This window comes from Leuresthes tenuis, unplaced genomic scaffold, assembly GCF_036924035.1.
Source record: "Leuresthes tenuis unplaced genomic scaffold, fLeuTen1.0.hap1 SCAF_16, whole genome shotgun sequence".
NCBI classification, from domain to species: domain Eukaryota; kingdom Metazoa; phylum Chordata; class Actinopteri; order Atheriniformes; family Atherinopsidae; genus Leuresthes; species Leuresthes tenuis.
In genome coordinates this window covers 20,803,270-20,830,424 of record NW_027325370.1, presented here as the reverse complement: position 1 = coordinate 20,830,424, position 27,155 = coordinate 20,803,270, and the positions used below count along the sequence as shown (strand labels likewise).

Here is a 27,155-nt window from a genome sequence, read left to right as displayed (position 1 = left end):
TAGAACTCAAGCCATTTCTTTTTCCCACCCATCATCTGCTGAGAACAAAAACGTTTTGACGTATCTTATCGTATAGAGACGTCATCATTGCGTCATGATCATTAGTCATATTTTTTATTTCTTGTACACAGCATTCAGATGTTGCTCCTCACCAGTTACATATGTGAAAGTGTGAGAATGCAACTGGGTTGTGATGAACTGAAAAGGCAGAGGTGAATATGAAAACAGTGGCTCAGAGAATTTAAACATGCTTTGTTTGGACTTGTAGGATTGTGATGGAGCAGTGAAAAGACAAAGAGGAAACTTAAATGGTACAAGTGTAATGTTCTATTGAATACTGTATTGCAGTTGTGATGTTTAATGTACATTACTGCATTTATGTGGCTGCAGATGAAGCCATCACAAGGAGCAATAGTACAGACTTAGCAGGTACAACTTGTGGTACAAGCTTATGAAACCACAGGGCACTTCTGCTACTGGAAGAGCAGCATGTAAAACGAAGCCTCAGCTAAACTTGGTTCTTGACCCTCTATCCTGTAATTTCACCTTTGCCTTTGGTGCAATAATTTATGAATCATATCAATTAAATTTAGATTAGGGGCCTCGTGTACAAAGGGTACGTACGCACGAAAAAGTGGCGTACACACTTTTTCACGTCAACGATCAGATGTATCAAGAGCGAAATGACCGTGGAAATGTGCGGTGCCTCACGCAAATTTCAGGGCTGTCATACGCACTTTTTTTTTTTTACAGCTGTTGATTCTTTGGCGACACTTACAAGGGATGTTGGGAAACTGTTATAATGAATAAATTTAAACACAATTTGTCCTCAGAATGAACGATGTGCACATCTGAGACACATGAACAATTATCAATTAACACACCCATGTGTCTGCAATTACAGTTAGAGTGAATATAAAAGTATGCGCAAAGTGGTGCAATGCATACTATTATAAACAATGGCTGCTTTAGCGGTGTTGGGAGACATAGCAAATGGTGCAATAAGGAGAGAGCGTGTATTTAGAGACAGACATGATCTGTTGGCACATGAGGACAAGTGGCTCCTCAGCCGCTTTAGGTTCCCGAGGGCAATCCTCCTGGAGTTATGCGCAGAGCTGCGGCTGGCGTTGGAGCGCAACACAGCGAGGAGCCACGCGCTGCCTGTTCCCATACAGGTGATGACCACGTTGGGGTTCCTGGCAACCGGGGCATTTCAAAGGGAGCTGGACTCGTTGACGTCGACTCACTTTCATCACATTAGAGTCGACGAAATTGAACAAAAGAAGATTAGAAAAACGTTGCCAGGTCTGATGAGTCTTAATTTCAGCTGCGACATTCAGATGGTAGTGTGGCAAGGAGCGGGGTAGTAGAAGGAATTGTAGGGCCAACAACGCCACCTGGGGACTTGCACCCCAAGATATAACAACTGGAGTATAAATAGGAGGCAGAGACAGTAGAGTAAATAAAAGAAATCTATTTATTGAAAATGCTGATGAACAAAGCAAAAGTAAAACTGCTGCTGCAGAGAAAGAAAAAGGATTAAACACAAGATACGTTTGTAAAATTATTTTTATTAACAAAAAGGAAGCTGAAAGGTCTACTACAACAATGCTAACATCCAAATAACAACAGAAAACTAAAATCAGTGGGCTGGAGCCTCAGTGGGAAGCATACTGCTGGGTGGAAGCACACTACAAAGAACTACACAAAACAGAACAGAACAAAGGGAAATAAACCAAAACTGTACAACAGAACTGCACAAAACCAACTAACAAAACAGCACAGCAGCAAGGAAACCTAAAAGACAAAACAACACATTCGTGAGAAGCCAGATTTCATCACACACACACACACACACACAGGATGGGGACCCTACTCACCACCTTGATCAGGTAACTGCACCAGCTCAGCAAGAGGCCGAATGGAGCCATTTTGAGCCTTCATATAGTCACCCCACACAACATGGGGAGGAGCACAGGGAGGTGCTAAAGAGGTGGCTACCTGAGTTGCATTATACAACTCTTAGGTCCACTAGGATCAGAATTTGGTGGTGTGATGGTGTGGGGGATATTTTCTTGGCACATATTGAACATTCTTGAAATGCCACAACCTGCCTGTTGCTGACCATGAACATCCCTTTATGACCACATGCAGTGTACTCATCTTCTGATGGCTACCTACAGCTCAGATCACCTCAAACTGGTTTCCTGAACGTGACAATGAGTTTACTGCACTGCAATGGCCTCCACAGTCAGCAGATCTCAATCCAACAGAGCACCTTTGGGATGCGGTGGGATGGGAGATTCGCATCATAGATGTGCAGCCGACATATCTGCAGCAACTGCGTGATGCTGTCATGTCAATATGGACCAAAATCTCTGAGGAATGTTTCCAACACCATGTTGAATCTATGCCATGAAGAATTAAGGCAGTTCTGAATACAAAACAAGGTCCAACCCAGTTCTAGCATAGTGTACCTAATAAAGTGGCCGGAGAGTGATTTTTTTTCGATTTTCACACCCCTCCCTCACCAGATGAACCACAGACAAACAAACGACCCACATTTTTTCAGAAGTATTTATTCTGTAATGACTGATTGGCAATTATTTTATCCAGTTAGATGCGCTCAGGCATTCAATAAAGACCCTTTACAAACAGTACCGTAGTCTAGCAGATTTAACTGGTAAAAAAGAAAAATCTTGAATGGTATAAAATATCCCAGTTTCCACACTGTGCCAAGTGTTAAAGTAATAGAGAACTGGGCTTTTTTTTTTATACACCTTGTTGCCACAAAGATGGCATCAAAAGCCCACAAACTGTCAAGTGACAGGTGTGGCAGGAAACCGAAGAAGTTGCGGATTGTGTTCCGTTTACCCATCGGCACTTTAGAGCAGGTTCAGACCTGGGAATGTGCATAACAAAGGCTGGTGTACTTTGAGATGAATTAGACACCTAGTTTTAAGGTTAACAAACTTCTCTAGTGTTGCTTTAATAATGTGCTGTAAGTTCCACCAAAAACCCTTACTGTAGCCATATAAAAAAATAAAAAAAACCCAAAACAAATAAAGAAAAGCAAGCAAATTCATCCGGCGTCCATAAAAGCTTTACAAAATCACTGGAGCATGTCAGAACAAAATGCAGCTGATTCTACATAATCCCCATTTCATGAATAGATGTAAGAAGTGTACAACACCTGGAATAGAGTACAAAATCTAGCTATTGTGGTGTAACATGTCTTCTAAAATCCAGTTGAATCCGTTTTAAATGCAGTCAGAAGCTACAGAGGAAGAATCACTTTAGTTACATTCCAGCGATACCCTTTAAACCTGCATGTTTTTTGCTTTAATTGACTGGTTGCAGATCCCTGCCAGGGTCTTGAACTTTGGCTCCAGATCATTCAGAAACTCCAGTTCATCCCCCAGGTTGCTGACTGATAGCTTATCCAGTGACAGGCATCTGCTGCTGATTTCCTCATTGGCATAGATGCAGGGTTGGTACACTGGGTCGTCTGCATCGTTTCTTTTAATCAAGGAAAGTATCTGCGCGATGTAAGGATTTGAAAAAAACAAAAAAACATTGTCCCTTGTAAGAGATTCAGGAAACATGCCTGGTGATCAGCTGTGTGGGATGTGTGATAAACATCGCTTACCATCTTCTCATTTCTAAAGTATTGATCAGACCGTAGAGAGCTTCTGTTAAATGATGAGGCACCCTGCTGACAGAGAGGTCTGTTAATGTCATATAAATGAGTCTCCTCAAACCAGCTGAACAAGCTGGTTCTCTGAGCTTATGTGTGATCACTTTGTTGAAAGTTAAGAAGAGCACTGCTTACGTGGAAGGTATGCCTCTTCTTCGTAGCCCACGACGAATACTGAATGAAGAAAACAAAACCGGTGACGGTCACTGAATTTGTAGACTTTTCTCTTGCTTCAGTCACAGTGTGGCAGTTATCTTAAGACATGTAAATAGTTTCTGACTTAAATTTCATATCAGCGACCTCATTTATATAGACTAAATATTTCAAACACCATTCACCGTTCAAATTTTACACAAACTTCAGATCATGCCGCGTTTGTCATAATATGTAGCATACAAACAGAATAAAGAATGGGTTATTATACAAATATACATGTCTACATTCCTGTAGATACTGTGTTTCATTTTCTAGGTGCCATGACCCCTTGTCCTTTATCATTTGAACAGCAGAAGGAGTGTTCATTGATTAACTTTGAACTTGAGGCGATGATTCCAAAAAAGAAAGAGGGAAGAAAGTCAATTTAATGATGTCACAAACATTTCTCAAGTTCACAGAAAAAAAAAAAATCTCGATCCTATTTTTTGTTTTTCATTTATTTACGTATTAATCGGTTTTCTTTCGCGTGTGGTGGCCGAAACCAGGAAACAGCCTCTATGAGGAGTTCACACTAATGTTACAGCATGCCCTCACAGTTTAGGCATAAGAGGCTCATGCTTCTTTGACAGCAGCATACAAGAAGCTGGATAAGGCTGTTAAGTCTGCGGTGTTCAAGTGCACCAACTGGTTCCTGGAGCCAGCTGTCAACATTTCAAGAGACTGAGAAAAAGAGCAAACAACAGTGTGATTGCCAGTGTCTGGACTGCGTTAGAGATCTAAACTTGTTAACAACTGACAGAATTAGTGTGAGTTTTGCCACTGATAAAATGTAAATTAACAAAAGTTAAATGCCACAAAAGGGGAAAGCTTTGAGTGAAGAGTTTATTCAGACTCAGCAATGAAGACAGTGGAAAAATGTTCTGCTTGATAAGCAAAAGTAGAAGTTTCCATCACAGCACAAGTAAAACTTGTTTTGGCTGCCCCAGGTGTTTGTTTAGCTCAAAACTGAGTAACAACCTGCTACTCCGTGCCCTACTGCGTATGCCTGAGACTAAAGGTGATTGTTCAGTTCTTATTGCCCGGAGGTGAGGCAGTATCAGTTCAAAGTTCAGTTCAGAAATATCAAAACCGGACTAGTTCAAATTCTACGTCTCGAGAAAGAGAGAGAGAGAGATTCCAAGTAAAAACACAGGCATAAGTACACCAGCACTGTCATCACAGTCATAATCACTCACCGCTGAATGCCCCTCATAGTTCTTGCAGGACTCATGTTGACTGTACATACTCAGTGGGAGCGTGTTATAGTTCACCTGTAAGTGGTATAAAGAGCTCAGTATTTACAGAAGGAGCTCAGTTTTAGTCATATCTGCATACACCCTTCTATACTGAAACATTAAACTGTTTGTAAAATTATGACAGAATATGAAAACTTTTATTTGATTATTTATCGATTATATTTTGATCCATTCTCGCATTGCAGTGTACACCATATAAACCTGTTATTTACCGTGGTGAGTCCTGTGTTCTGAGTCCTGTGTTCTGATTCCTGAGTCCTGAGTGCATCGTAGGTTGTTACTGCGGCACTCTCATAATTCTAATTGAGAAGAGAAAATCAACTTCACATAGTGGCATTTTCACAAGTTTGATAAAGGAATGAATACATGAGAATTACTTCTGAAGGTACCGTGTAGATTGTTGAATCACACTAATTAAGCATTTGCTTCTAGATTTATTTCATTTTTTAACTTTTTACTTGATTAACATGCATTTTCTAAATGACAAAACATTCAAAGTTTCTCTGTGGAACTCTGATGCTCTCATCAGACATGCTATGTTCATGTCCTCAGTTTTAGATGAGCAATACCTGTTATCAACACATCTTCTGCAGAAAGAGGAACAAAAGTCTCAGATATGCAAGGAGTACCTGTGTAATGTAGCCCTGCTTTAGGCCATCTGTCACACTTATATCTTTTGTTGGTGTAAAGACAGTGGGCACAGCCTGGCAGAAAACCAAGAGAAAGAAAAAGGTTATTGAGTTTGGTGGAATTGTAACGCATACCGTAACTATTCCACTTTTCCAAACTGGTACAGGCACACCACAACCAACGCACCTTGCATTCAGCGCCCCCTCCTTCTTGGTTGTATTTGATAAGGGTCTGGTGGCCCTCATCTTTCTCTGTGTATACAAACGGCTTCTCTCCACACGTGAATGCAAAAACGAGAAGCAGGACTGCAAAAACATCAACGTATTAGAGTGAACAGAGTTTACATGTTGTATTTTCAGTGAGAGCATCTGCAGTTGCGATATTGACCCAAATTATATCCCATAAGTTTAAAGATGTATGTGGATTATTAGTGTTAATGGATTTAAATGCATGACAACATTCAGAATCTTTCTGAGAAAACAGATTTCCAGATGGGTGAATGGATGCGGGAATGGAAGGATGGATGGTTGAAAAAGAAAGAAGAAATAGATGAGGGAGATGGGAGAGTGGAGTCAATGACTGAGTGTAATGTTCTCAGAAGCTGGAAGGTCTGGACTGCAGACCGGCCAATTTGAAATAAAGGATTTCAAATTTCAGTTCGTCCGACCACAGAACAGTTTCCCACACCCTATTCCCTTTTCAGGAATCTTTGACAGAATCATGTCCACATATGGCTTCTTTTTGCACAATAGTGCTTTAACCTCCATGTCTGGATGGCATGGTGAACTGAGTTTAAAGACAATGATTTCTGGGAGTGTTCCTGGGCCCCTGCATTGATTTTCCATGACAGAAACAGGCCAGTTTTTAATGCAGTACTGAGTATTGAGTATTCATTTTTGTCGTGTCCCTTGTGCTCAGGGATATTCTCTCAATCTTTGGAGAATATTACATACTGTGTAGATGATGGAATACTCAGAGGAAAGGCTAGGAAAATAAGGTCCTGAAAATGAATGTTTCAGAAGATTGTTCTGAAATAACTCTAAAATCTAAAGGTGCAGTTTTTTTGCAGAATGCTGAACCTCACTCTCTGAATTGCTCACTCTCGAAGGTGCGCTTTTTACATCCAGTCATGTTACTGACCTGTTGCCAACTAACTCCAGCTGTTCATCTAGTGCGACTTTTCTTGTGTTTTCTGTCCTGCTCCAACTTTTTGAGACGTGTTGCAGCCACCGTATTCAAGATGAGCTTTGTAAATCTTTACTCTTTTTTATTTACGAACAACATTTTTGGAATTGTAGGAATTTATGCGACATCATAAATGAGCCATGAGATCCATCTGTACCCTCATCCACTTTTCCTAACACTCCCCATTAAACCAGTAAGCTCACACTGTTGTGATGTGGTCCTTGGTGGTAAATGATGTTACAAATGGTTGTTACTATGATTGTATAGTCTCAATCAAAGTAAAAGGGATAAAACAGAAAAACACACAAAAAAGTAGTGCGCAAAATGTTCCTTTGTTACCAGTAACTAACTTTATGTAATTTTATAAATGAAATTAGAATGGAATTTTTTTATTTGACTAAGACTCACAATTTCTGAAAACTTTTAATCGAGCTGTTTGATTTACTTGTTTCAATGATGCAGAGATTCTTATACTCACTCAAAAATAAAAGCAGTCCAGCAATAATCAGTCCGATGCCTGCAGTGCCAATTTCAGATGAAAGTGGCTTTTGGTCGCGACAAACATCTTTTTCTCCACAGTCACACACCACCACATCCAGGGTCTCACGTCCCATCGCATTCTGTTTGTCCAGCATCATCAGCGGCACTGAGTAGTTACCGTAGGGAAGCTCCCTCAGGCTAACGAGGCTGACTTGTTCACCTGGTGTAAGGTGCAAAGAGGGTTAGGGAAGGTTTATTTTTCTTTGGTTTTCTTTTAACCATGAAGACTTCTAGCTTCATGATACTAACCATAAGCAGGGTCCACTTTCCAGCGCTTCAGTGTTTCATCACCCTCCAGAGAGAATGAGAAGGGCCCACTGTAAGGATCGATATCATGGTCCTCAACAGACACCGTGACTTTGTTAACCCTGTTAGCACACATAATGATGCTACTGTTGACCAGTTCAGGGGTGTGGTCATTGATATCTTGGATGTAGATATTGATGGTGCATGTACTTGTGGCTTCAGGTTCACCTTGAAAAACACAAAAAAAAGGAAAATGAATTTGATTCAGTGCATTTTCACACCACCTTTCCAGTTTAACTGTGGTTACAATGCACAGTAGAGCTTCCTCATACCATCATCTATGGCAGCAATGACAACTTTGTAAATGCCATCAGCATCAACTAAAGGGGACTCTCTGTCCATCTTCTTAGTTGTTGTGAGTTGTCCGGTTTTTTCATCAACGGACACCCAGTCAGCTGGATCCTCCAGCAGCTCAAACCTGTTCACAGTCAGAGAAGTCAGAGTATTAATTACTGAAGATTATGTAAAAAAACAAAAAACCTTCAAAGTAAATGGTATTTATCTAATCTATTTCTATTCTGTTCAATATGTGGATGTCACAAAGCAGTTCAAACCAACACCAAGGCTGAAAAATTCCTCTCCAACTTTCATGATATGAAATGCTAGACTTTGCCTTTCAGTCTGTAAGTTGAGTAAGGCCCAAAGTTTCAGTGACTTTTTCTGTCATTCTCTTTGCAAATGAACAAACCCACTGAGCTTACTACCTTCTTGGTGCAGATAGTAAGCTCAGCAGGCACACAGTAGTACCCAGAGATCGTACCTGATGTTCTCAGAGTCAACATCATGAACCTTTGGGATGAACAGCACATGTCCTGGCTCTTGCTCTTCCTTCACGTACACATCAACTAGGTTTTTTTCAAACACCGGTGGGTCATTGGTATCAATCATTTTTATTGTAATGTTGACTGAGTCTGGAGGTTCAAGTGCACTTGCATCGGTCAATAATCTTCCATTTTTACAAATGCTTAATGATCCAGAGTTCATTACTCCAATCTGCAGTTGGAGCCAAGTTGTTTTTTCATAATTTTGCTCCTGAAGAAAACACACAGATTGAGGTCAGTACAAGTTTAACTGCTGTTACAATGTTTACAATAAACGTTTGGACTTGCTAAGTCTTCGGATAATAAGAATAATAATTAATAACTAAGAAAAGCAATTACCTTGACAATACTTAGAACACCCTCATTTGTTTTTGGGTCAGTTTCGATTTTGAAGATTTCTTGCTCATTCCCACTGATGAAGAAGTACTGGGCTCTCCAGTTACCATCCTCAAACTTGGTGTCTTTGTCTTCTACCGCAACTCTCAAAAGATTTTCAGTGATTGTCATTTCGACAGCCTGAGTCTGGTACTAAAGAGGCAGAGACGTTACAATTTTAACATCATACATAACTTTACAAAACAAATTGTCGTTGTTCAGCAGAAACCTTGCATGTCCAAATAGAGTTTTTTTTTTTTAGGAAATTAAAAAAGAATCCCTTTACAATGAATAAATGACTGCAACGTTTGTATTTTGTCTCTGGATATGGTCAGTTTCTACAGTCTATCATTATATTAGTAACATTGAACCATAATCAATCTAAAATTGAGATTGTCTAGCTGATGTGGATACTGGATGAGGTGGTCCTTGTATCGCATCACTTTATCATCAACTTGCAAGTTACAATGTTTATTGTAGCCATGGGAGCATTCAGTTTTACCTTTCATTAAATAAAGTTGGTGACAATATCTTTATAAAAAATAAAACAATGAAAATATAAAAAGTGGTTACTATATATATATATCGCTTGGTCTGTGAGTCTGGTGCACAGTCCTCTTTAGGCAGTTTTTTTTTTTTGTGTGGCCATATTCTTTCCTTTCTGTGATAACGGCTTTAACAATCATCTGTGGAATTTCTAAAGTTCTGGATAATTTTTTTTTTTTAATAACCCAAACGTATTTTGTACTTATCCACAACCTGATTTGTCCCTGATTTGGAGTGCTCCTTGGTTTTCACTTGCTTGGTGGTGCCTCTTAATTAGTGGTGTTGCAGATACCGGGGCTATTCAGAACTGCTGTACGTCTCTTGAGATCATGGGACACCTACATCGCAAAGACCTTATTTAACTAATTCTGTGACTTCTGAAGGTAGGTGGTTGCACCAGATCTTGTTTAGTGGCTCTATAGCAAAGGTTGTGTATTCAAATGCATGTATCACTTTTCTTTTTTTAGCATTCTTTAATATAAATTTTGCAAACTTAACACTATTAAGAAAAACCCTAGTAAAGAAGTTCAAAGATGGAGGCCAGTGGCGATAAGAGGGGTTGCAGACTGTTTGAGAAGCAGCAGGATTAAACCACAAGCTTTTTTAAAATACTTTTTTAATACTTTTCGTTGGATTGCTATGTGTGGACCTACACACAGATGTAGTGGATGACTCATGAATTAGAATTGATTTATGAAAAAAGGATAAAATATGGATATATGAAGGTTTCCATCTGACAGCGACAAAACTGAATAATAGTATAAATAGGAATCCTTGCCTGCCTCTCCTTGAATATTGGTTGATGAGTGTTTGTGTCAACAATATTGAGAGTGATAACAACGGTGGAGGAAAGGGCTGGTGTTCCATGATCCTTTGCTTGAATGGTAACTTTATACTGCTTTACTTTCTGCAACATATAGAAGATGACATTTGAGGTATAAAATCATCATGCATGGTTACAAGTCTGGATGTTTATGAACTTTCACTTTATTTAGATTAGATAAGTCACTGAGTCTTACATCGTAGTCAAAACATCCACTGAATCTGAGTCGGGTATTTCTTTTGTCAAACTGATGTGCTTCAATCTTAGGCTCTTGGGGATCCTGTGAGAGCACGGTGATGGTGATTTTAGTATTATTTGTTTCTGCTTGATCTTTGTCTGTGACTTCCATACTCACTGGAAGGTACCCTTTGAGAAATGAGCAAAACAGGGAGAGTAAATGTGAAAATGGAAGAAGACTGCTGGTAAACAGGAAGATAAATTAAGTCCAGAGGTAGAATAGTAAAAAATAATGGTGAATGGAAGTGAAGAAATGATAACACAAAAAAGCTAAAGGTGTAAGATTTGGTAGAAGATACAGTTCATAATTACATCAGTTTTACAGATTTTTCCAAAGACCGACTAAACGGCCACACAGTTCTGCAAAATTATCACTTTGAAACACGAAACAAGGACAAAGAATCTGTGGACAATCACAAAAATATGATTTTTGAATATGAATAAAAAGGAAAACCAACTAAATACTCAAATCATCTACAAAGATGTGAATCAGCCGCTAATTGTTTAGTTTTACCTCTGCAGGCTCCTTGCTCGGAATTTACAGAGCCGTTTGCTAGATAGATTTCTAACTTTTCTAACTTCTAACTCCAGTTTTCTTTCTAATTGTTCATATTTACAGGACTGAGATCATTGGGAAAAAAAGCAGATTTCCTTTTTGTTTACTTTGCTAATAAGCATCTAAGTTTTATATTTGGTGAAATTTTTTATTCTTGTTTTCAGTATCCTGCGGTGCAAGCAATGTCTTGATATACTAATGACAAATTAGGGAAGTTTCTGCATCCGTTCACGGTTAAGAATGTAAGGTTTATGTAAGAGAACCACATGTACACAGCTTTATAAATCTGACAAAAAGAGTAAATTTCTGCCTTTGTCCCCACTGTTTTAGTCGTGAATCCATACACGGTTTAATGTATCTGGCTCCGGGTCTAATGCAGTCCTATCATGTTGTTACACAAAAGTTATCACGTTATATTAATGCGATAAATAACAAGATGTTATTTTACTATCGAGATTTACAATTAAAAAAGTAAAGAAAAAGGTACAAAAGTAAAAGAGGTAAAAAGTAAAAGTACTATTGTCTCACGCTGCTCACCTTTTGTTGTCATACTCATCCAGAAATGTCACAGTTAGTATGACTGAATAAAAGCAACCTAAAGTGGCTTTGAAAGTTGCTGCCTGCTTTTTCAACCCAGTTCCATCGTTTCCTATGCTAAAGGAGATAATACAGGAATGACTAAAGCTCCTGTCCTTTGCATTTACATCATACAAAAAACTCTTATCATGACTGCTGCTTTGATCCCTTCATCTGGGTTATTTCATTCAGCAAAGACTTTTCAACCAGATCCCAGGTTTGATTATTTTCATCTTGGTTTAAGCCTCAAATCTTCAGGGGGGTGTCTATGATACATGTCAATATTGTTGATTGTTTGGATTTTCTTTGATATTTCCAACCAATATCAAATGACAGCAGGTGGATAGTGTGCTTACTTTGAACTGTTTCCAAATTGTATACTTACCCTCTTGAGTATTTTCCATCACATCGGCTGTTTCTTGAGCTTTGACAAACTCAGGTGCATTGTCATTTATATCCTCTATGTCCACATCAAACGCTAATTCCTTATCTATTTTTTTGTTCGTCACTTTGTCCCAGACATCAAACTTGATCTGTGGATTAAAGGACATATCAAATATTAAGAAAATTCTAATATTTTTCAATGCTTACATAGCATGTCATGTATCTTCAGAAGGATAGATCATCCAAAATCAGCTCACATGGTAGCTTGACTTCTCCTCTCTGTCAACGGGTTCGTGTACATAGACTATTCCAGTGTCTTCATCAATGGAGAATAGTCCTTCATTTACTCCTTCTCCACTTATTCTGAATGCATGTACTGTCCCAGGTGTCTTGTCATTAAACATCTAAGAAAAACGCATGCAGGTGACATGTCATCTTTTGCATATTTAACCTTAATTGTTAGCTCCTTCACTGACTTTTTTTTTTTTTTTTAAATGGATTAGATGAATTATTTACCTGAGAAATTTTGTGTGGATATTCCACCTGCAGCTCCTCTTTTAGATCAATTGTAGACAGGACCCATCTTCTTTTGGAACGCTCCAAGAGATCCTGATTAAACCAAAGTGTGGACCAAAAACACAGTTGTTAAACTTTCTGTTTAAAGGAAAATGTTGCAGCAGGAGTTTGCTTCCAGAGGTTACACTTTTACCCGTTCGTAACGTCTGTTGTTTCTGCCATCACGACACTCTCCCAAAGCTGCTACTGTAATCTACACATACAGGAAAAACAGGTCAGTAAAAAGGATTGAACTATTTGACAAAATGAAACATTTTCTCTATGTCTGAGCAGTCATTTTTACAATTAAACATTGATTTACATTAAGGGGATGACTTTTGGATGACAACGTCAGTGTCTGACCTCACTTCTTTAAAAAATGGTCAAAAATTCCCATAAACACACTCCTAAACCTTGCGGAAAGCTAGTTGAAGCTGTTATAGCTACAAAGGGTGGGCTGACGTCATATTAAACCCTATAGATTAAGAATGGGATGTCACTTAAGTTCATATGCGTGTAAAGACCCCTGAATACGTTTGGCAATAACGTGTATCTTTAACCGCAATGAGTATGTTTTCCCAGAATGTTTGTAGTTTGTGAGATTTTCAAAATGTGCGAATGTGCATGGTTTGCCTCATAGTTCTCAGTTCCCCTCAAGTATTGGTGTTTGCGAACCAGTTTATTAAGGAGGTTTAGTTGAAAAATATTTACAGTACAGAACTGAGATTGCTTCTGGACTTTTCCTGCTACTTGTCTGGACTAGAATATTTGGCTCTCCGTTTAGAGCTTTTGTAATGGTGTTCTCTTGAGAAAATAATTCCTTAGTTAGTGATACCTAAAAGAGTTCTCATTGTTTCGATGCATTTTGTAGTCATGTCCACTATGGCTGTCTACTTAATTTATGTGACAACAGGCTGCCAGAAGTTTAGAATTTTCATGTCTGATCAGATCTTTTTGCTGTTTTTTTGGTCAAAGACTGCAATCAATTGCCTAAGTAATGAAAAAATTAAACTAAAGCAGTAAAGTAGTTTTAAAGATGAAATAAATTTATTTTCCCCTTCAAATTCTGAAAATGAAAAATATGTGATAGACACTTTAAAGCACAGGACACTTGCTTTGCACTGAAATCAAAGTTATCACATAGCAGATGCCTTCTGTCGTTTGCCATTTGTCTGTTAGAGGCGGTATTGATGTGCCTTTCACTGCACCATGACATTTCATTGTAAATTTAATTTTATTGTACAAAGGCCAAATGGTGATTTTACATTGGTTCACATCTGAGCTGGTAATGGATGTAGTAACAGAGCTGAATAGACGCATGCACAAGACACCGACACCGTTGTTCCGACTTTGATTCTGCAGCACTGAGATGCTACTTGAAAGCACAGTGATGTGCAACAGTGTGTCCATTTGACTTGTGTGCTGGGCCACACAAAATTAAACTTTAACTTTGCTGCGTTAAAGCACAATCTTTACATGAGAGGGTCTGTTTACATGTCCAAGATCTCTTACGACCACCTGAGAGCAGGTGTCTAGGTGTCCAGGATTTAACAAAAACTTTTCAAATCAAGATCCATCTATCTGCTTACGTTTTAGCACAACTGCAACTAATTTCCCAAGAGCTAATTGAAAGATCTGCACACATAAGGGCCTTTTTACACAGGCAATACATTGCTGAACAAACTTCAGCAATTTAAGAGATTATTAAACTATAAAGAAAATGTTTAGAGCCACAAAGGGACTCTAGTTGTGAAAAATTCAGATTCTAAAGTTGCAGCCAAGGTCATGACAGGAAGACAAAACATTATAGCCAGCTCTAATCCAATAACTACAGAAAACAGGTAAACAACTGGCATTGCATCTGTGTTCTTTCAGACTTTTTAATCCTAAAATGAACAGGCACATGCTTATTGACATTCTGTGCAGATATTTTTGATTTAACACATCAATTTCTAAATGGGCAGAATTGCATGTTTATTGCTGCGGAAATTATTATGTTTATGTATTTAGCAGACGCTTTTATCCAAAGCGACTTACAAATGAAGATATAACAAGCTATATAAAAAGTTAACAATAAACTATATAGAAGGAACCCACTAGTCTGACTCTGTCAGAGGTGACAGAGTAGAGATAGGGTGCAGGCATAGAAGGAAGTGCAGAAAGATAACATGCAGAGATAGAGGGGGTGGAGAAGTACAAGGTAAGGTAAGGTATGGTATGGTATTATTATATTATAAAACATCAAATAAAATAAAAGAACAATATAATACAGTAATAATAATAACAATAATACTTATGTGATGCCTACCAACAGAAGAAGGGGAATGCTCCTCATCCTGGTTCACAGTGCTTGCAGTCCACCGTTGAATTGTTCCCACAGTGCCACAAACTGCTTGTGTAAGTGCTCAGAGAGGACAAACCCACTCTGCCTGCAGCACATTGGCTGGCTTTGAAGAAACCGGAGCAAATTTTGTACTGTGACAGTCTACATGCATTCAGATACACTAAATCTAATACTTTTACATATTTTTTTGAGCATAAGACAAAGATGTTGTTTTTTCAACGATGTTACGTTGTATGTGCTGTTCTGTTATTTAGATCAAGTTTCACTTTCTGGGTGCGGTCGCCCTCCAGACATTGACACATTGTTTTCTTTTTCACAATCACATCAGCTTCCTTCTTTTTCAGTTCTACCACTGTTTAATTTATATCAAATCTGCATGCTTATCAAAAGCAGCCTTTTGACCGTAGTAACGTTTTCAGGAACTATGTTCTTTCAGAGCATCCTCGAACCTCTCCATTTTCACTAAAGGAACCAGAGGCTTAACACAATAACAGACTCTTGAAAACCTATGGAAGATAGGTAATACTTTTCCCCCCCTTGTCCTGTCCAGCATCATGGCAATAGAACTGTAATCTGAATACCATGTTATGCCAATCACATTTGCTTTGCAAAAGCTTCCTTTTCGATTCGGGAAAAGCAAGGGCTGGAATGCACGAATGAATGAACACTGCAGCATTGCCAAATGTGTTTCAAAGAGTGAACACGGACGGACGTGAGCCGGCTCCCATCATTTTTTATTTTTTTATTTTATTTTTCGCTTTCGGAAATGTACCTGCGGGCATAGGCTATGGCCGTTGGCTACGCGGGAGTCGCCTGCATGCTGTGCAACTAATCATGTGAGGATTGACAAGGATCATACCACCAAGCAGGGAGGGGCGGGGGTAGCAGCTGGTGACAGGAGAAGGAGACACGCTGAAGGAGAGAGAGGAGTGTGGTGCAAAGTTGAGAAAAAAAAACAGAAAAAGTAGTAGTATTTGAATACATTTTGACAGTTGTGTCAATAGCTGTCCTATTTTAAAATTTTCTATCTGCTTTGTGTAGCAGAGTGGTTCTTCAAGCAAGTTATAAAGTTACAAGGGATTTTACATCTCTAAATGCTATTGGCTACAGCAATTCATTTAAATGTAAGTGATATATGTGTTCAAATACAAATCACAAGTCAAAACAGCGCTAAATTTGGCTGAATTCTAAAAAGTATAAGTGGTAAAATGGAAAGCCGTTTGGGAGCCAAATGAGCCGGCTCTTCTTGGTGAGCTGAGCCAAATGATCTGGTTCATTAAAAAGAGCCGAAATTCCCATCACTACTTCCATGGAAAAGAAGATGACACATATCTTGCCCCTGGCTTCACCTGTACAACGATGGGTAATGAGGAGAGACTGTAGCTTGTCACACCTTGAAGCCGAACAAGATAAGACAAGCCAGTTGAGTTTTTCAAATAGAAACAAGTAAACTGCCGTGCTCAGCAGTAATTTTTTTCCGAAAACTGCATCCGTGCCTGTAAATGCTCAACTCGCCTCATATAAAGTTGCCTACTGAGTGGCACAGTGTTAAAGGCCTCACACAATAGCAGAGGAATTGATACTTCACATGGTTTCAACTATGCTTGATATGCTTGAGCAGCCAAATTTAAATAATTACACTGTAAAGGCGGTTTGTTATTCATTTCTCATTCTAAAACAAGTTGTAATGGCAGTTTACTTTTATTTTATTTTTTTAAAAAGGTTGAGATTTTATTAATTAAAATGTGTGAAAGAAACTGCAATGGAGTCTGAAAAGAAAAGAAAAAAATCTTATGTACCAAAGGGGGGCCCAGCAGAGAAAGTTTGGGAACCACTGAATAAACATGCATGCTTTTGGACGGTGGGAGGAAGCCGGAGTACCCGGAGAGAACCCATGCACACGCGGGGAGAACACGCAAACAGGAAACCATAGAAGTTAAACGTTAAGCTCTCATTTTTTCACAGCGGTTTTGTTTCAAAGCACACAAAAAAAAACTAGATGTTTTAGTATATATACAGTAAGTAATGTATGTACAGGTGGAGCACACTTCCTGGTTTAAATGCTGTGTTACCACCATTAAAAAAAAACACAGAAGAAGGAAAGATGTTTCACAGTTCAGCTGATGTACTAAAAGTCAAAGTCAAATTTATTTGTATAGCACATTTCATGTACAAAACAATTCATAGTGCTTTACATAAAATAAAAACATAAAAGCGGGGAGCGGAATGTTTCTTCTGCACTGCTAACCTAATTTACCCTGCTTTAGACCACAGTGGATATTTAAAAGTCTTAATCTGTTAACCGCTAGAAAAACGGCCAAGAGTTTTATGGTTTTGGGGTGCTGTTTTGTCAGAATGTACCTAAAACGGATTTTCACCCTTGATATATATATATTTAAGAGTTGCATATTAAAATAAGCAACCAAGCTGACTGGTTATCTTATTTATAGAATTATAGGATCATGCATACAGATTTTCTTCTTTGGGCTTAATTTTACTGCTGCTGTTTTTTTGGTCTGCATGTTTGTCTATCTAACTTTCTCACCACTTATTTAATTTGGCATCTGAGAAGTCAGATGTTAATGCCTGTAAATCACTTTGTTCGTTGCACAAATGAAAGTGCCCAGGGCGACTGATGAGTAAGCCAAAGGAACTCTTGCTGTCACTGGTGATTTAAAATTTCTGTCAGTTGGGAGTGGTTGATTAAAAAAATAATTTAAAAAAACCTGTAACAAAGAGACTAAAACAAAATGTGGTTAACCCTGTAAGACCCAGGTATAGAAAAAAATTTGTAAATTTTTTTTTTGACCTCTCAGATATTGTTTTAGGAAGCCTCTGATGTAGAAATTGAAGTTTTCAGAGTTTTTACATTTTTGTACGTTTTTAGGAAAATGTTGCAAATTTGGAGCGTTGGGCATAGGTGGGAGCAGAACTGTTTGGGGGCACCTGCAGGCATTTCTCCCTGAATTAATTCAGCCATGAGTTTGTCCTTCTTTTCCATCTCTGACACAGTCAAGTTGTTTATCATACTAAAAGGAACACACGCATCCCCCAGAGCACTCACAGGTTCACATTCAAGTCCATTCACACCTGTCCCTGAACAATGCAACAGGCAGATTGCAGAACATTCCGAACCTGTTTTTCTATCTCCTAATGCTACTAACTGCTGCTTGGGCGATACTGAGAAAAATAGCTCAGGATCATTTAGAAGTTAAAAAACAAACGGAAAACTACAAAGATACAGGAAGTTGCAAACACTGCTATAGATGCTGGAGTTTCACATATCCCATACAATTTATCCATGTGTCAAAATTTTACAGAAAAGCATCTCTAGCGCTTAGATACAATGAATCATCTAACACTTTAAATTTCTACTACATTTTTACAGTTTTCAGTTTGTGATCATGTGAGAAATGCAGTGTCCTCATGGGAGGAGCTCAGGCTACTTTGACTACAACTCTGGCCCAACGTTGTAGAATTACAACACAGACATAACAAACTCTAAATCAAATTTGGTGAATGTTTTTAAAGAGAATTAAATATGTACATGTTCTACACATTGTAATAAAAAAAAACATTGAAGGTATTTTACTTACTTCAATCCTGACAAATCCAGTCATGCAGAAAAAGGAGATGAGCTCAGCGGGAAATTTGCTGGTAGAGTGAGTTCAAGGCCAGATGACCGGACCTATAAACACTTTTTCTATCCAATAGCATTGTGAGGACAAACAATAGGACCCATTATCTAAGTACATGTGGTCTTGAGAAAAAAACAAACCTTTGCAGGCCTTTTTTTAGAATTATTAAAAGTGATGTTGTAAATTTGCAACCGTGGGTCTTACAATGTTAATGTACTGTGAGTACAAAAGATACTTTAAAGTATGATGATTGAGGAGGGAGAGGAGACTATGTGCTGAAAATGTACCATTGAGTTAGGAATTTTTCACACGGAAAAAGGTTAGGCTTAGTTTTCATCACTGTTCTTACTTCCATACCAGAATCATTCTTTCTCGGTTCCACTTTTTTTCCAGACAAGAGACAAACAAGCCGTTTGTCGAGTCATACGATGGCAGTACTTTAGCACGATTGCACAAAACAAATTCATCTTGAACCTAGGAGCAAGTTTCAAAACCACCTAAGCAATAGCATCAATACGAAAGCTAATTATGCATGGAGGAACGTTGCAACAAGCACTATCTACAAATAAAAGTATGCTTGGTCAGAGGCTTCTTCAGCTCTGCTGAAACAAAACAATTTCGCTGCCCCAAAAACGCACGACTTCCTTCCTAACGCATCCCTGACAAAATACTGGAGCAAAACTCGGCCAGATTTGAGCCTTCTGCTTTGTTCGTTTGTATGGCTTTTTTGTTGAGTCGTATTTGGTCAAACATACTTCTGCGGCTTGTCCACACAGACGCAGAGCAAAAGAGTAAGGAGACAGGGATGAAGCCCAGCTGCAACACTCTTATAGTCCAAACACGCCACTTGTCCTTATCATCGAGCGGCTACACGCTTACTGCCTCGAGATCACAGCCCAAAAACATCCCGGCAAAACATCAAATTATGAACAAACTTGAAAACCCAGGCAAAATGCAGCCAATAAGAAATAATTGCCAATTGCCAAATAATTTGGCTGTTTAGTAACATGGTTGCCAGTGACTCTCTTCCACTAGTGCTGGACCTCTTCCACTACAGTCCTACAAAAAATGGTATTCTTGCAGAGATTATTATGAGAGGAAATGCCATAAATCCAATGAAATATCACAGTTTTCACATGGAGTTCTGTGAAGTTACAAATGATACTGACCCAAGAAAACTATCAAGGCTAGAAATAATGTCAAGTATTCTTATCTTAGCTAAGTAAACAACAATGAAACCATGACTTAAACCTTTCCCAGAGCATGTCATGCTGTACATGACAGCTTACATCATACACAAAACACCACTATATCTTCTTCTTTAATGGATAGATGCATGTGATACCTGGTTTCAAATATGTGAGATGCTCATGTCCGTAATGAATACAGTGTATGAGAACAAAATCCAGCGATCATCACTTTAGAAAAACCCAGTTAAATCAGTCCTTAGATGCAGCAAGAAGCTTGAAAGAAAGAGTGACTGAGTTGCAGGGAAAGTTATATTCCACCAGTGCCCTTTAAAACTTCATGTTTTTTGCTTGAACTGTCCGGTGGCAGATATCTCCGAAGAGTTTGAACTTTGGCCCCAGATCATCCAGAAACTGGAAATCATCCCCATGGTTGCTGACAGACAGCTTTTCCAGTGACGTGCCTATGCTGCCATCTCCCTCAAAGGCATAGATGAAGGGTTGGTGCACAGGCCCGAACGTGTCATGAATGTCAAGTGTCTGTGGAATTTAGAAGGAAAAAAATCACAACCTGGATGTATCGTGTTGTATTCCTAGCATTCGACTAAATATGTCAATGCTTATGGCAGTGGCAGAAAAACTAGGCCATAGTTTTATCCACATCTATGTTATGCACATGACTGAAATCTGATTCTATGTTCAATCTTAATCACTACCATGCAGTTGTGATCTGTCCATGTTCCTGTGCAGTCAGTGCGCTTTACTTAATTTTACTGTAAATAATCTCTCTTACCTTTTGATCGATTAGAGCTTTAAGCTGTTGATGCAAGTTGTCCTGCCGACAGAGAGCAGAATGTAAGGATTAGAAAGAAAAAAAAAAACAATGTGCCTTGTAAGAGATTCAGGAAACATGCCTGTTGATCAGCTGCGTGGGATGTGTAATAAACCTCTCTTACCCTTTCCATCAGACCTGCAGTGCGTTGGTCAGACCATACAGTGCCTTGGTTAAATGATGAGTTGCCCTGCCGACAGAGAGCGGAATGTAAGGATTAGAAAGAAAAAAACAACAATGTGCCTTGTAAGAGATTCAGGAAACATGCCTGTTGATCAGCTGCGTGGGATGTGTGATAAACCTCTCTTACCCTTTCCATCAGACCTGCAGTGCGTTGGTCAGACCATACAGTGCCTTGGTTAAATGATGAGTTGCCCTGCCGACAGAGAGCGGAATGTAAGGATTAGAAAGAAAAAAAAAACAATGTGCCTTGTAAGAGATTCAGGAAACATGCCTGTTGATCAGTTGCGTGGGATGTGTGATAAACCTCTCTTACCCCTTCCATCAGACCTGCAGTGCGTTGTTTAAATGATGAGTTGCCCTGCTGACAGAGAGGTTTGTGAGCTTATATCACTTTAATGTAAAATAAATACACTGATGTCTCCTGATACTTGCTTGATAAGCTGTTTCTCTGAGCTTATATTTAACCTCTTTTTATAAGAAAAAAACTATTAAGCCACTGAAGAGCACCGCTTACGTAGTAGTTCTGCTGGTCCGTAGAAGTAGTTCTGCTTCTGGACAGATGCTGAATGAAGAAAACAAAAACAGTGAGAATCATTGTGTTTGTAGAAATTCTTCTTCTTGCTTCAATAAATAAATGGTGGATTTCTCTAGACACATAAATAATTTTTGATGCATCAGTATAAACCCCATTTATGTCACTAAATGTTACAAACATCATAAACTGTAGTGTGCTAAAATTAGACTTCATAGTATAGAACATGATAATGTGGAAAAACAAAGTCTCCCCTCTTTCAATTCTAAGGAATCGTTTCATTCTCTGACACACTGAGGCGGCAAATTCATTTATACATTACATTTCCCTCATACAGTGTAAACAATGACAGGAAAGGAATTTCTATATTTGTAAAAGTTAATGGTTGAGCTGATGACTAAAAAGGCTTTTGAAATAGTGCACTGAATGATATCCAAATGGGTGGAAAAAAACAAGCAAAATAGGAAAAGCTTGCAGGCACCGATGCTTTTTCTGAAATTACAGGTATGAGCGCCCTCTTGTGGATTTAAGCGGACAGTGAGCAAATTCAACACAGTCCTCGTGCCAAGTTGGAAAACAGTGAATAGAAAATGTCAAATGAATCAGAAACAGTATTAAAGCTGCAATCACTCACTGTGGAGTGCCCCATGTTGAAAGATTCTCTTGGATGATTCAAGGTTATGTTAGATTGCATCTGCCGGGGGATATGAAGAACAGTAAAGCCAAATCAGTTTCTTTTGTTAGTAGACAGATCGTCAGATCTGGTGACTTGTTGTTGATGAAATCATGACACATTAACATGATAGCATTTAACCTGTTTTCCTTGTTACACTCATATAAACAGGAGAGAACATTTGAGGACGTGATACTCACCATGAAACGTCCCGTGTTGGACTCTTCCATACCACTGGTAAATTCTGGGGCATACTGACACGCCTACATGAGCAGAGCAAATTAACAAAACACAACAGTATAGCCTACGGTATTTCAGGAAATATTTGAACAATTTTGAAGAGAAATGAACCCATGAGGTCCACTTTAAAGGTCAAAGGTAATTATTTTTCAGCTGTAGATCCATCACATTCAGTCAGCTCTTTTAACCTTATACATATGGAGAGAAAATCGACTCAGTATATCTGTGCATGCCTACTTGATTTGTGCTTAGTACTTGATTTTGCATAGTACTTGGTGTATTGAGTCGATTTTCTCTTGATATATATACATCAGTTTGTGTACCACACATCATTATCTCCCATTTAAAGACCTGAATAGCTCTTTGTGACTAAATGTGATCAGCTATGTCTTCTGTGTATTATAACATGCTGCTTTTAAAGTTCATTACCCAAGGCACTTGCTTTATAATCCCGTGCTAGACCTGTTATTTTCTTTTATGACGGTGTGCACACAACCTGTTCTGCTATGTCTGACTATGTTGAGGTAGCCTCAGGAAAGCTGGATTAAAGCGTCACATTACCGCTCTAAACCTTCCGTAGTTTCATTCGCCTTCCTTTTGTCTTTGACACGCTATGTGCTTACGTCCCACGACACATGCCTGCCATGAAAACGTCTTTTACAGAAAGAGGAATGTGAGTTTTGAGAGTGTTGCTAAAAGTACCTGCTTGACAGTCTCCTGCCTAAAGTCTCCGGTCACAGATTTGTAATTTATTAGTGTCATGAAAGTCCGGTCATTCTAAAGAAGGAAGAGAGGGAAAAAGATTTTTATGTTGGGTGGAGTGATAAAGCATATCATCAACGGCTCACTTTTTGGATTTTGCATAGCTACATTACAACCAGCCCACCTGGCATTCAGCTGCCCCTCCTTCTTCGTGGTAATCCTTAAGTGTCTGGATACCTTCGTCGTCCAAGACTTGAAATGGCTTCTCTCTACATGTACATGTACATGCAAGAAGCAGGGCTGCGGATACATGTCATACTTTTAATATTAGCAGTATTTACCTTAACTGCTGTGTGTCTCTTTAAAAGTTAAAAACTGTGTATTAATGCGACACGATGTACTGAGGACCGAAACTGCCAGAATCACGAAAAAATACATAGAAATGTTTCAACAGAGAAATATGCCAATAGTTACAGCTGAAACAAAATAAGGAACTGACCTCTTACGATGACTAATGTATCAAGTGTAATATTTCATATGTAATTTTCTCGCTGAGCCATTTGTTTTCTCATTTGCATGATGAAGCAGAAATTCATGCAGGAATGGAAAAACTCTGACAGATAAATGCAAAAGGGAAACATGAAAGTAAACGTGTTGGGGAAACAAACAGGGGAAGGAAATGCAAAGGAGAAATAAGAAAGAACTAAATCCGTTGATGAATGCTGAAAATGGATAAAAAGGGCAAAGAAGTGAAAAAAGGGTTTTGCAGAAAATGAAATCAATTAAATTAGAACAGTAAATTATTACAGTATCAACACAAGAAATATCAATGAATTTCCTATTCTGTACATTGATTAACGCAGACTGGGTTTTTTTTTTTTTGTTTGTGGACTGGGGTTTGGATTTATTCACTGAAAAGTTTTAGCGGATATATATTTATTACTTTGATTTTGAATTCTTAGTGCAAATTAACACGTACAAAGAAACGAGAGCACGTCACTCCGATTATAGCCTCCGTGCGTGCACTGGCTTCCTATTTATTTCAGGATCAACTTAACTTATCTAAGTTCTTCTATTTGTTTTTAGGTCCCTTATTGGCCTTGCTCCAGCTTATCTGTCTAACCTGCTGCACCCCCACACCCTGTCTTGTTCCCTCATGTTGGCTGACCAGATGCTGCTAGTGATTTCCGTCTTGGCCCCAAAGTTATGGAACGAGCTTCATTTGCATGCAAGACAAGCTCCTTCAGTTGATGCTTTTGAATCTCGTTTGAAAACACACTTTTATTCTTTGGCCTTTAACGCAGTGTGAGACTGACATTAATTTGACTGTTTATTCATTTTTTATTGCGCTATGTTCTGTCTGTTTGATTTACTTGTTTCCAAATGAAAGATTCTCACCAATTCTTATACTCACTCAAAAATAAAAGCAGACCAGCAAAAATCAGTCCAATGCCTGCTCCTCCGATGACAGATGAAAGTGGCTTTTTGCCGCGACAAACATCTTTTTCTCCACAGTCACACACTACCACGTTCAGGGTCTCACGTCCCATCGCATTCTGTTTGTCCAGCATCATCAGCGGCACTGAGTAGTTACCGTAGGGAAGCTCCCTCAGGCTAACGAGGCTGACTTGTTCACCTGGTGTAAGGTGCAAAGAGAAGTTTGCAATGTTTTTTTTTTCTTTTCTTTTCTTTTAATCATGAAGACTTCTACATTCATGATACTAACCATAAGCCGGGTCCAGTTTCCAGCGCTTCAGTGTTTCATCACCCTCCAGAGAGAATGAGAAGGGCCCACTGTAAGGATCGATATCATGGTCCTCAACAGACACCGTGACTTTGTTAACCCTGTTAGCACACATAATGATGCTACTGTTGACCAGTTCAGGGGTGTGGTCATTGATATCTTGGATGTAGATATTGATGGTGCATGTACTTGTGGCTTCAGGTTCACCTTGAAAAACACAAAAAAAGGAAAATGAATTTGATTCAGTGCATTTTCACACCACTTTTCCAGTTTAACTGTGGTTACAATGCACAGTAGAGCTTTCTCATACCATCATCCATGGCAGCAATGACAACTTTGTAAATGCCATCAGCATCAACTAAAGGGGACTCTCTGTCCATCTTCTTAGTTGTTGTGAGTTGTCCGGTTTTTTCATCAATGGACACCCAGTCAGCTAGATCCTCCAGCAGCTTAAACCTGTTCACAGTCAGAGAAGTCAGCATACACATTTCAGAACATGTACATAAGAAGTCATCAAAGGAAATGGTGTTGTTTTGCAAGGTAAATGGCTCAAGCACACTCTCCAACTAAATGGTAAGATCAAAAGAAATTTATTAGAGGATGGTAAGTTGATGTCACAGTGTCTGAAACGTACTCACAATGTTTTAACACAAGTTGCCTGAGCTTGAATACTTCTGCTAAAGTTGAAAAATCTCCTGCAGACTTTATGCCAATTTTTTTATGAAGTCTGTTTTCACGTTAAATATATTAACTGAATCAAATTCATTTACATACTATCAATTATCAGATTACAAATAACACATTTATCTATAGTCTCAAAGTTTGTTTATTTCTACTTCTCTTAAGCACTGAAGTGGAGAGAAAATTAGTTTGATTAGTTTGATCTGTAATTTCACTTCGGTGAGGCTCTGAAACAGCGCAGAACGCAGCTTAAATGGGCAGACAGAGACTGGAGACCAAACAGTAATACTAAACAAAGAGGGATGGTGTAGAAGATGATACAGTCTTGGATAGCATCTCTTCACCTCGATACTGAACTGTTGGCTGTGAGTCTCTGTCCATGCTGTCAACTGAGAGTTCACGCCGTTACCTCTCAGTGCTACATGTGATGCCATCCGCTCTGTCTTTGCCAAGCTCTAAACACAACATTTTGTACTACTTTGATTTCTTTAACTTGTTTGTTGATTTTCCAACGATAGCTTACACTGCAACCACATAAATTCATTTGGCATTTAATAAAGCATTGCAAAGGCATGACATGAAACGCCAGTATGCCTTATGCAACGACCATACCTGACGTTTGTCGAGTCAACATCATGAACCTTTGGAGTGAACAGCACCTGTCCTGGTTCTGCTTCTTCCCTTTGGTACACATTGGCTGATTTTATCTCAAACTCTGGTGGGTCATTGGTATCAGTCATTTTTACTGTGATATTGACTGAGTCTGGAGCTGTATCCTGACTTAATTTCCCATTTTTGCAAACGTATATGGTTGCATTGTTCTTTACGCCGATCTGCAGGTGGATCAAGGTTGTTTTTTCATAATTCTTCTCCTGAAGAAAAAAGCAAAAGCAGAGATCAGTAGAAGTGCAACTGCTGTTATATTGATTATGATATAATATTGAACTTGTAGTTTAGCCCACATTGAATTACTAAGTAGGAATATTGATTACCTTGATGACACTTAGAACACCCTCGTTTGTTTTTCGGTCAGTAACAAGTTCGAAGAGTTTTTCCTCATTCCCGCTGATGAAGAAGTAGTTGGCTTCCCAGCCTGCAGTGTTAGGAGTGTCTTTGTCCTCTACCGCAACTCTCAAAATACCTTTCTGGATGGTCATTTCAAAAGCCTCAGCTTGGTACTGAAAGGACAAAAAATTACTAGTTTAACATCCTCCGTAACTCTGCAATACAAATTAAATTAGAATAAAATGAATAGGAATCCTTGCCTGCCTCTCCTTGAACATTGGTGGATGACTGTTTGAGTCAAGAATATTGAGAGTGACAACAGTAGTGGAGGAAAGGACTGGTTTTCCATTATCCTTTGCTTCAATGGTAACTTTAAACTGCTTTGCTTTCTGCAACATAAAGAAGACGACAGTTGAGATATAAATTCATCATGCATGGTCATGGGTGTGCATGTACATGTACTGTTTAGTGATTAAAAGAAGTCGCTGTCTTACATCATAGTCAAAACATCCTTCTAATGAGAGTTGGGTTTTTCTGTTATTAATCTGAATTGCTTCAATCTTGGGCTCTTGGGGATCCTGTGAGATCACGCTGACGTTAACTTTGGAATTATCTGTTTGTTCTTCATCGATGTCTCTGGTCTCCAGGATCACCGGAAGGTACCCTTTGAGAAGGTGAGTAAACCAGGGAGAATACATTTAAAATGAAAGGA

At 38.8% G+C, this 27,155-nt stretch overlaps 2 protein-coding genes across 2 annotated transcripts; both read right to left on the bottom strand.

Annotated features, from left to right (window-relative positions):
* Positions 1-2,879: 2,879 nt before the first annotated feature.
* cdh26.1 (cadherin 26, tandem duplicate 1) lies at positions 2,880-15,093 on the bottom strand. The gene is made up of 17 exons (XM_072367203.1): positions 14,991-15,093; positions 12,837-12,896; positions 12,644-12,736; positions 12,385-12,531; positions 12,129-12,276; positions 10,571-10,740; positions 10,252-10,458; positions 8,970-9,158; positions 8,570-8,841; positions 8,082-8,227; positions 7,753-7,977; positions 7,442-7,663; positions 5,965-6,083; positions 5,778-5,852; positions 5,415-5,447; positions 4,491-4,573; positions 2,880-3,582 (listed from the first exon to the last, which is right to left on the bottom strand). Exons 1-17 carry the CDS (start codon positions 15,015-15,017, stop codon positions 3,321-3,323), a joined length of 2,478 nt encoding a protein of 825 aa, XP_072223304.1. The 5' UTR covers positions 15,018-15,093; the 3' UTR covers positions 2,880-3,320.
* Positions 15,094-23,293: 8,200 nt separating this feature from the next.
* On the bottom strand, positions 23,294-27,155 carry LOC140271895 (cadherin-like protein 26; the record flags this gene model as incomplete). The annotated part of the gene is made up of 8 exons (XM_072367202.1): positions 26,938-27,155; positions 26,704-26,832; positions 26,431-26,616; positions 26,051-26,310; positions 25,068-25,213; positions 24,740-24,964; positions 24,428-24,649; positions 23,294-23,313 (listed from the first exon to the last, which is right to left on the bottom strand). Coding segments are annotated over exons 1-8 (1,392 nt in total), but the record flags the coding sequence as incomplete, so codon positions are not given.

Excerpts from the sequence above, each read along its gene's own strand:
- cdh26.1 (XM_072367203.1), bottom strand. The coding sequence starts at position 15,017 with ATGAGGAGCATTCCCCTTCTTCTGTTG. Across the intron at positions 8,228-8,569 it reads GTTGACTCTGAGAACATCAG|GTTTGAGCTGCTGGAGGATC; the intron begins GTACGATCTCTG and ends GACTGTGAACAG. Across the intron at positions 4,574-5,414 it reads CCGCAGTAACAACCTACGAT|TCTCTTGAAATGTTGACAGC; the intron begins GCACTCAGGACT and ends TCTTTTTCTCAG.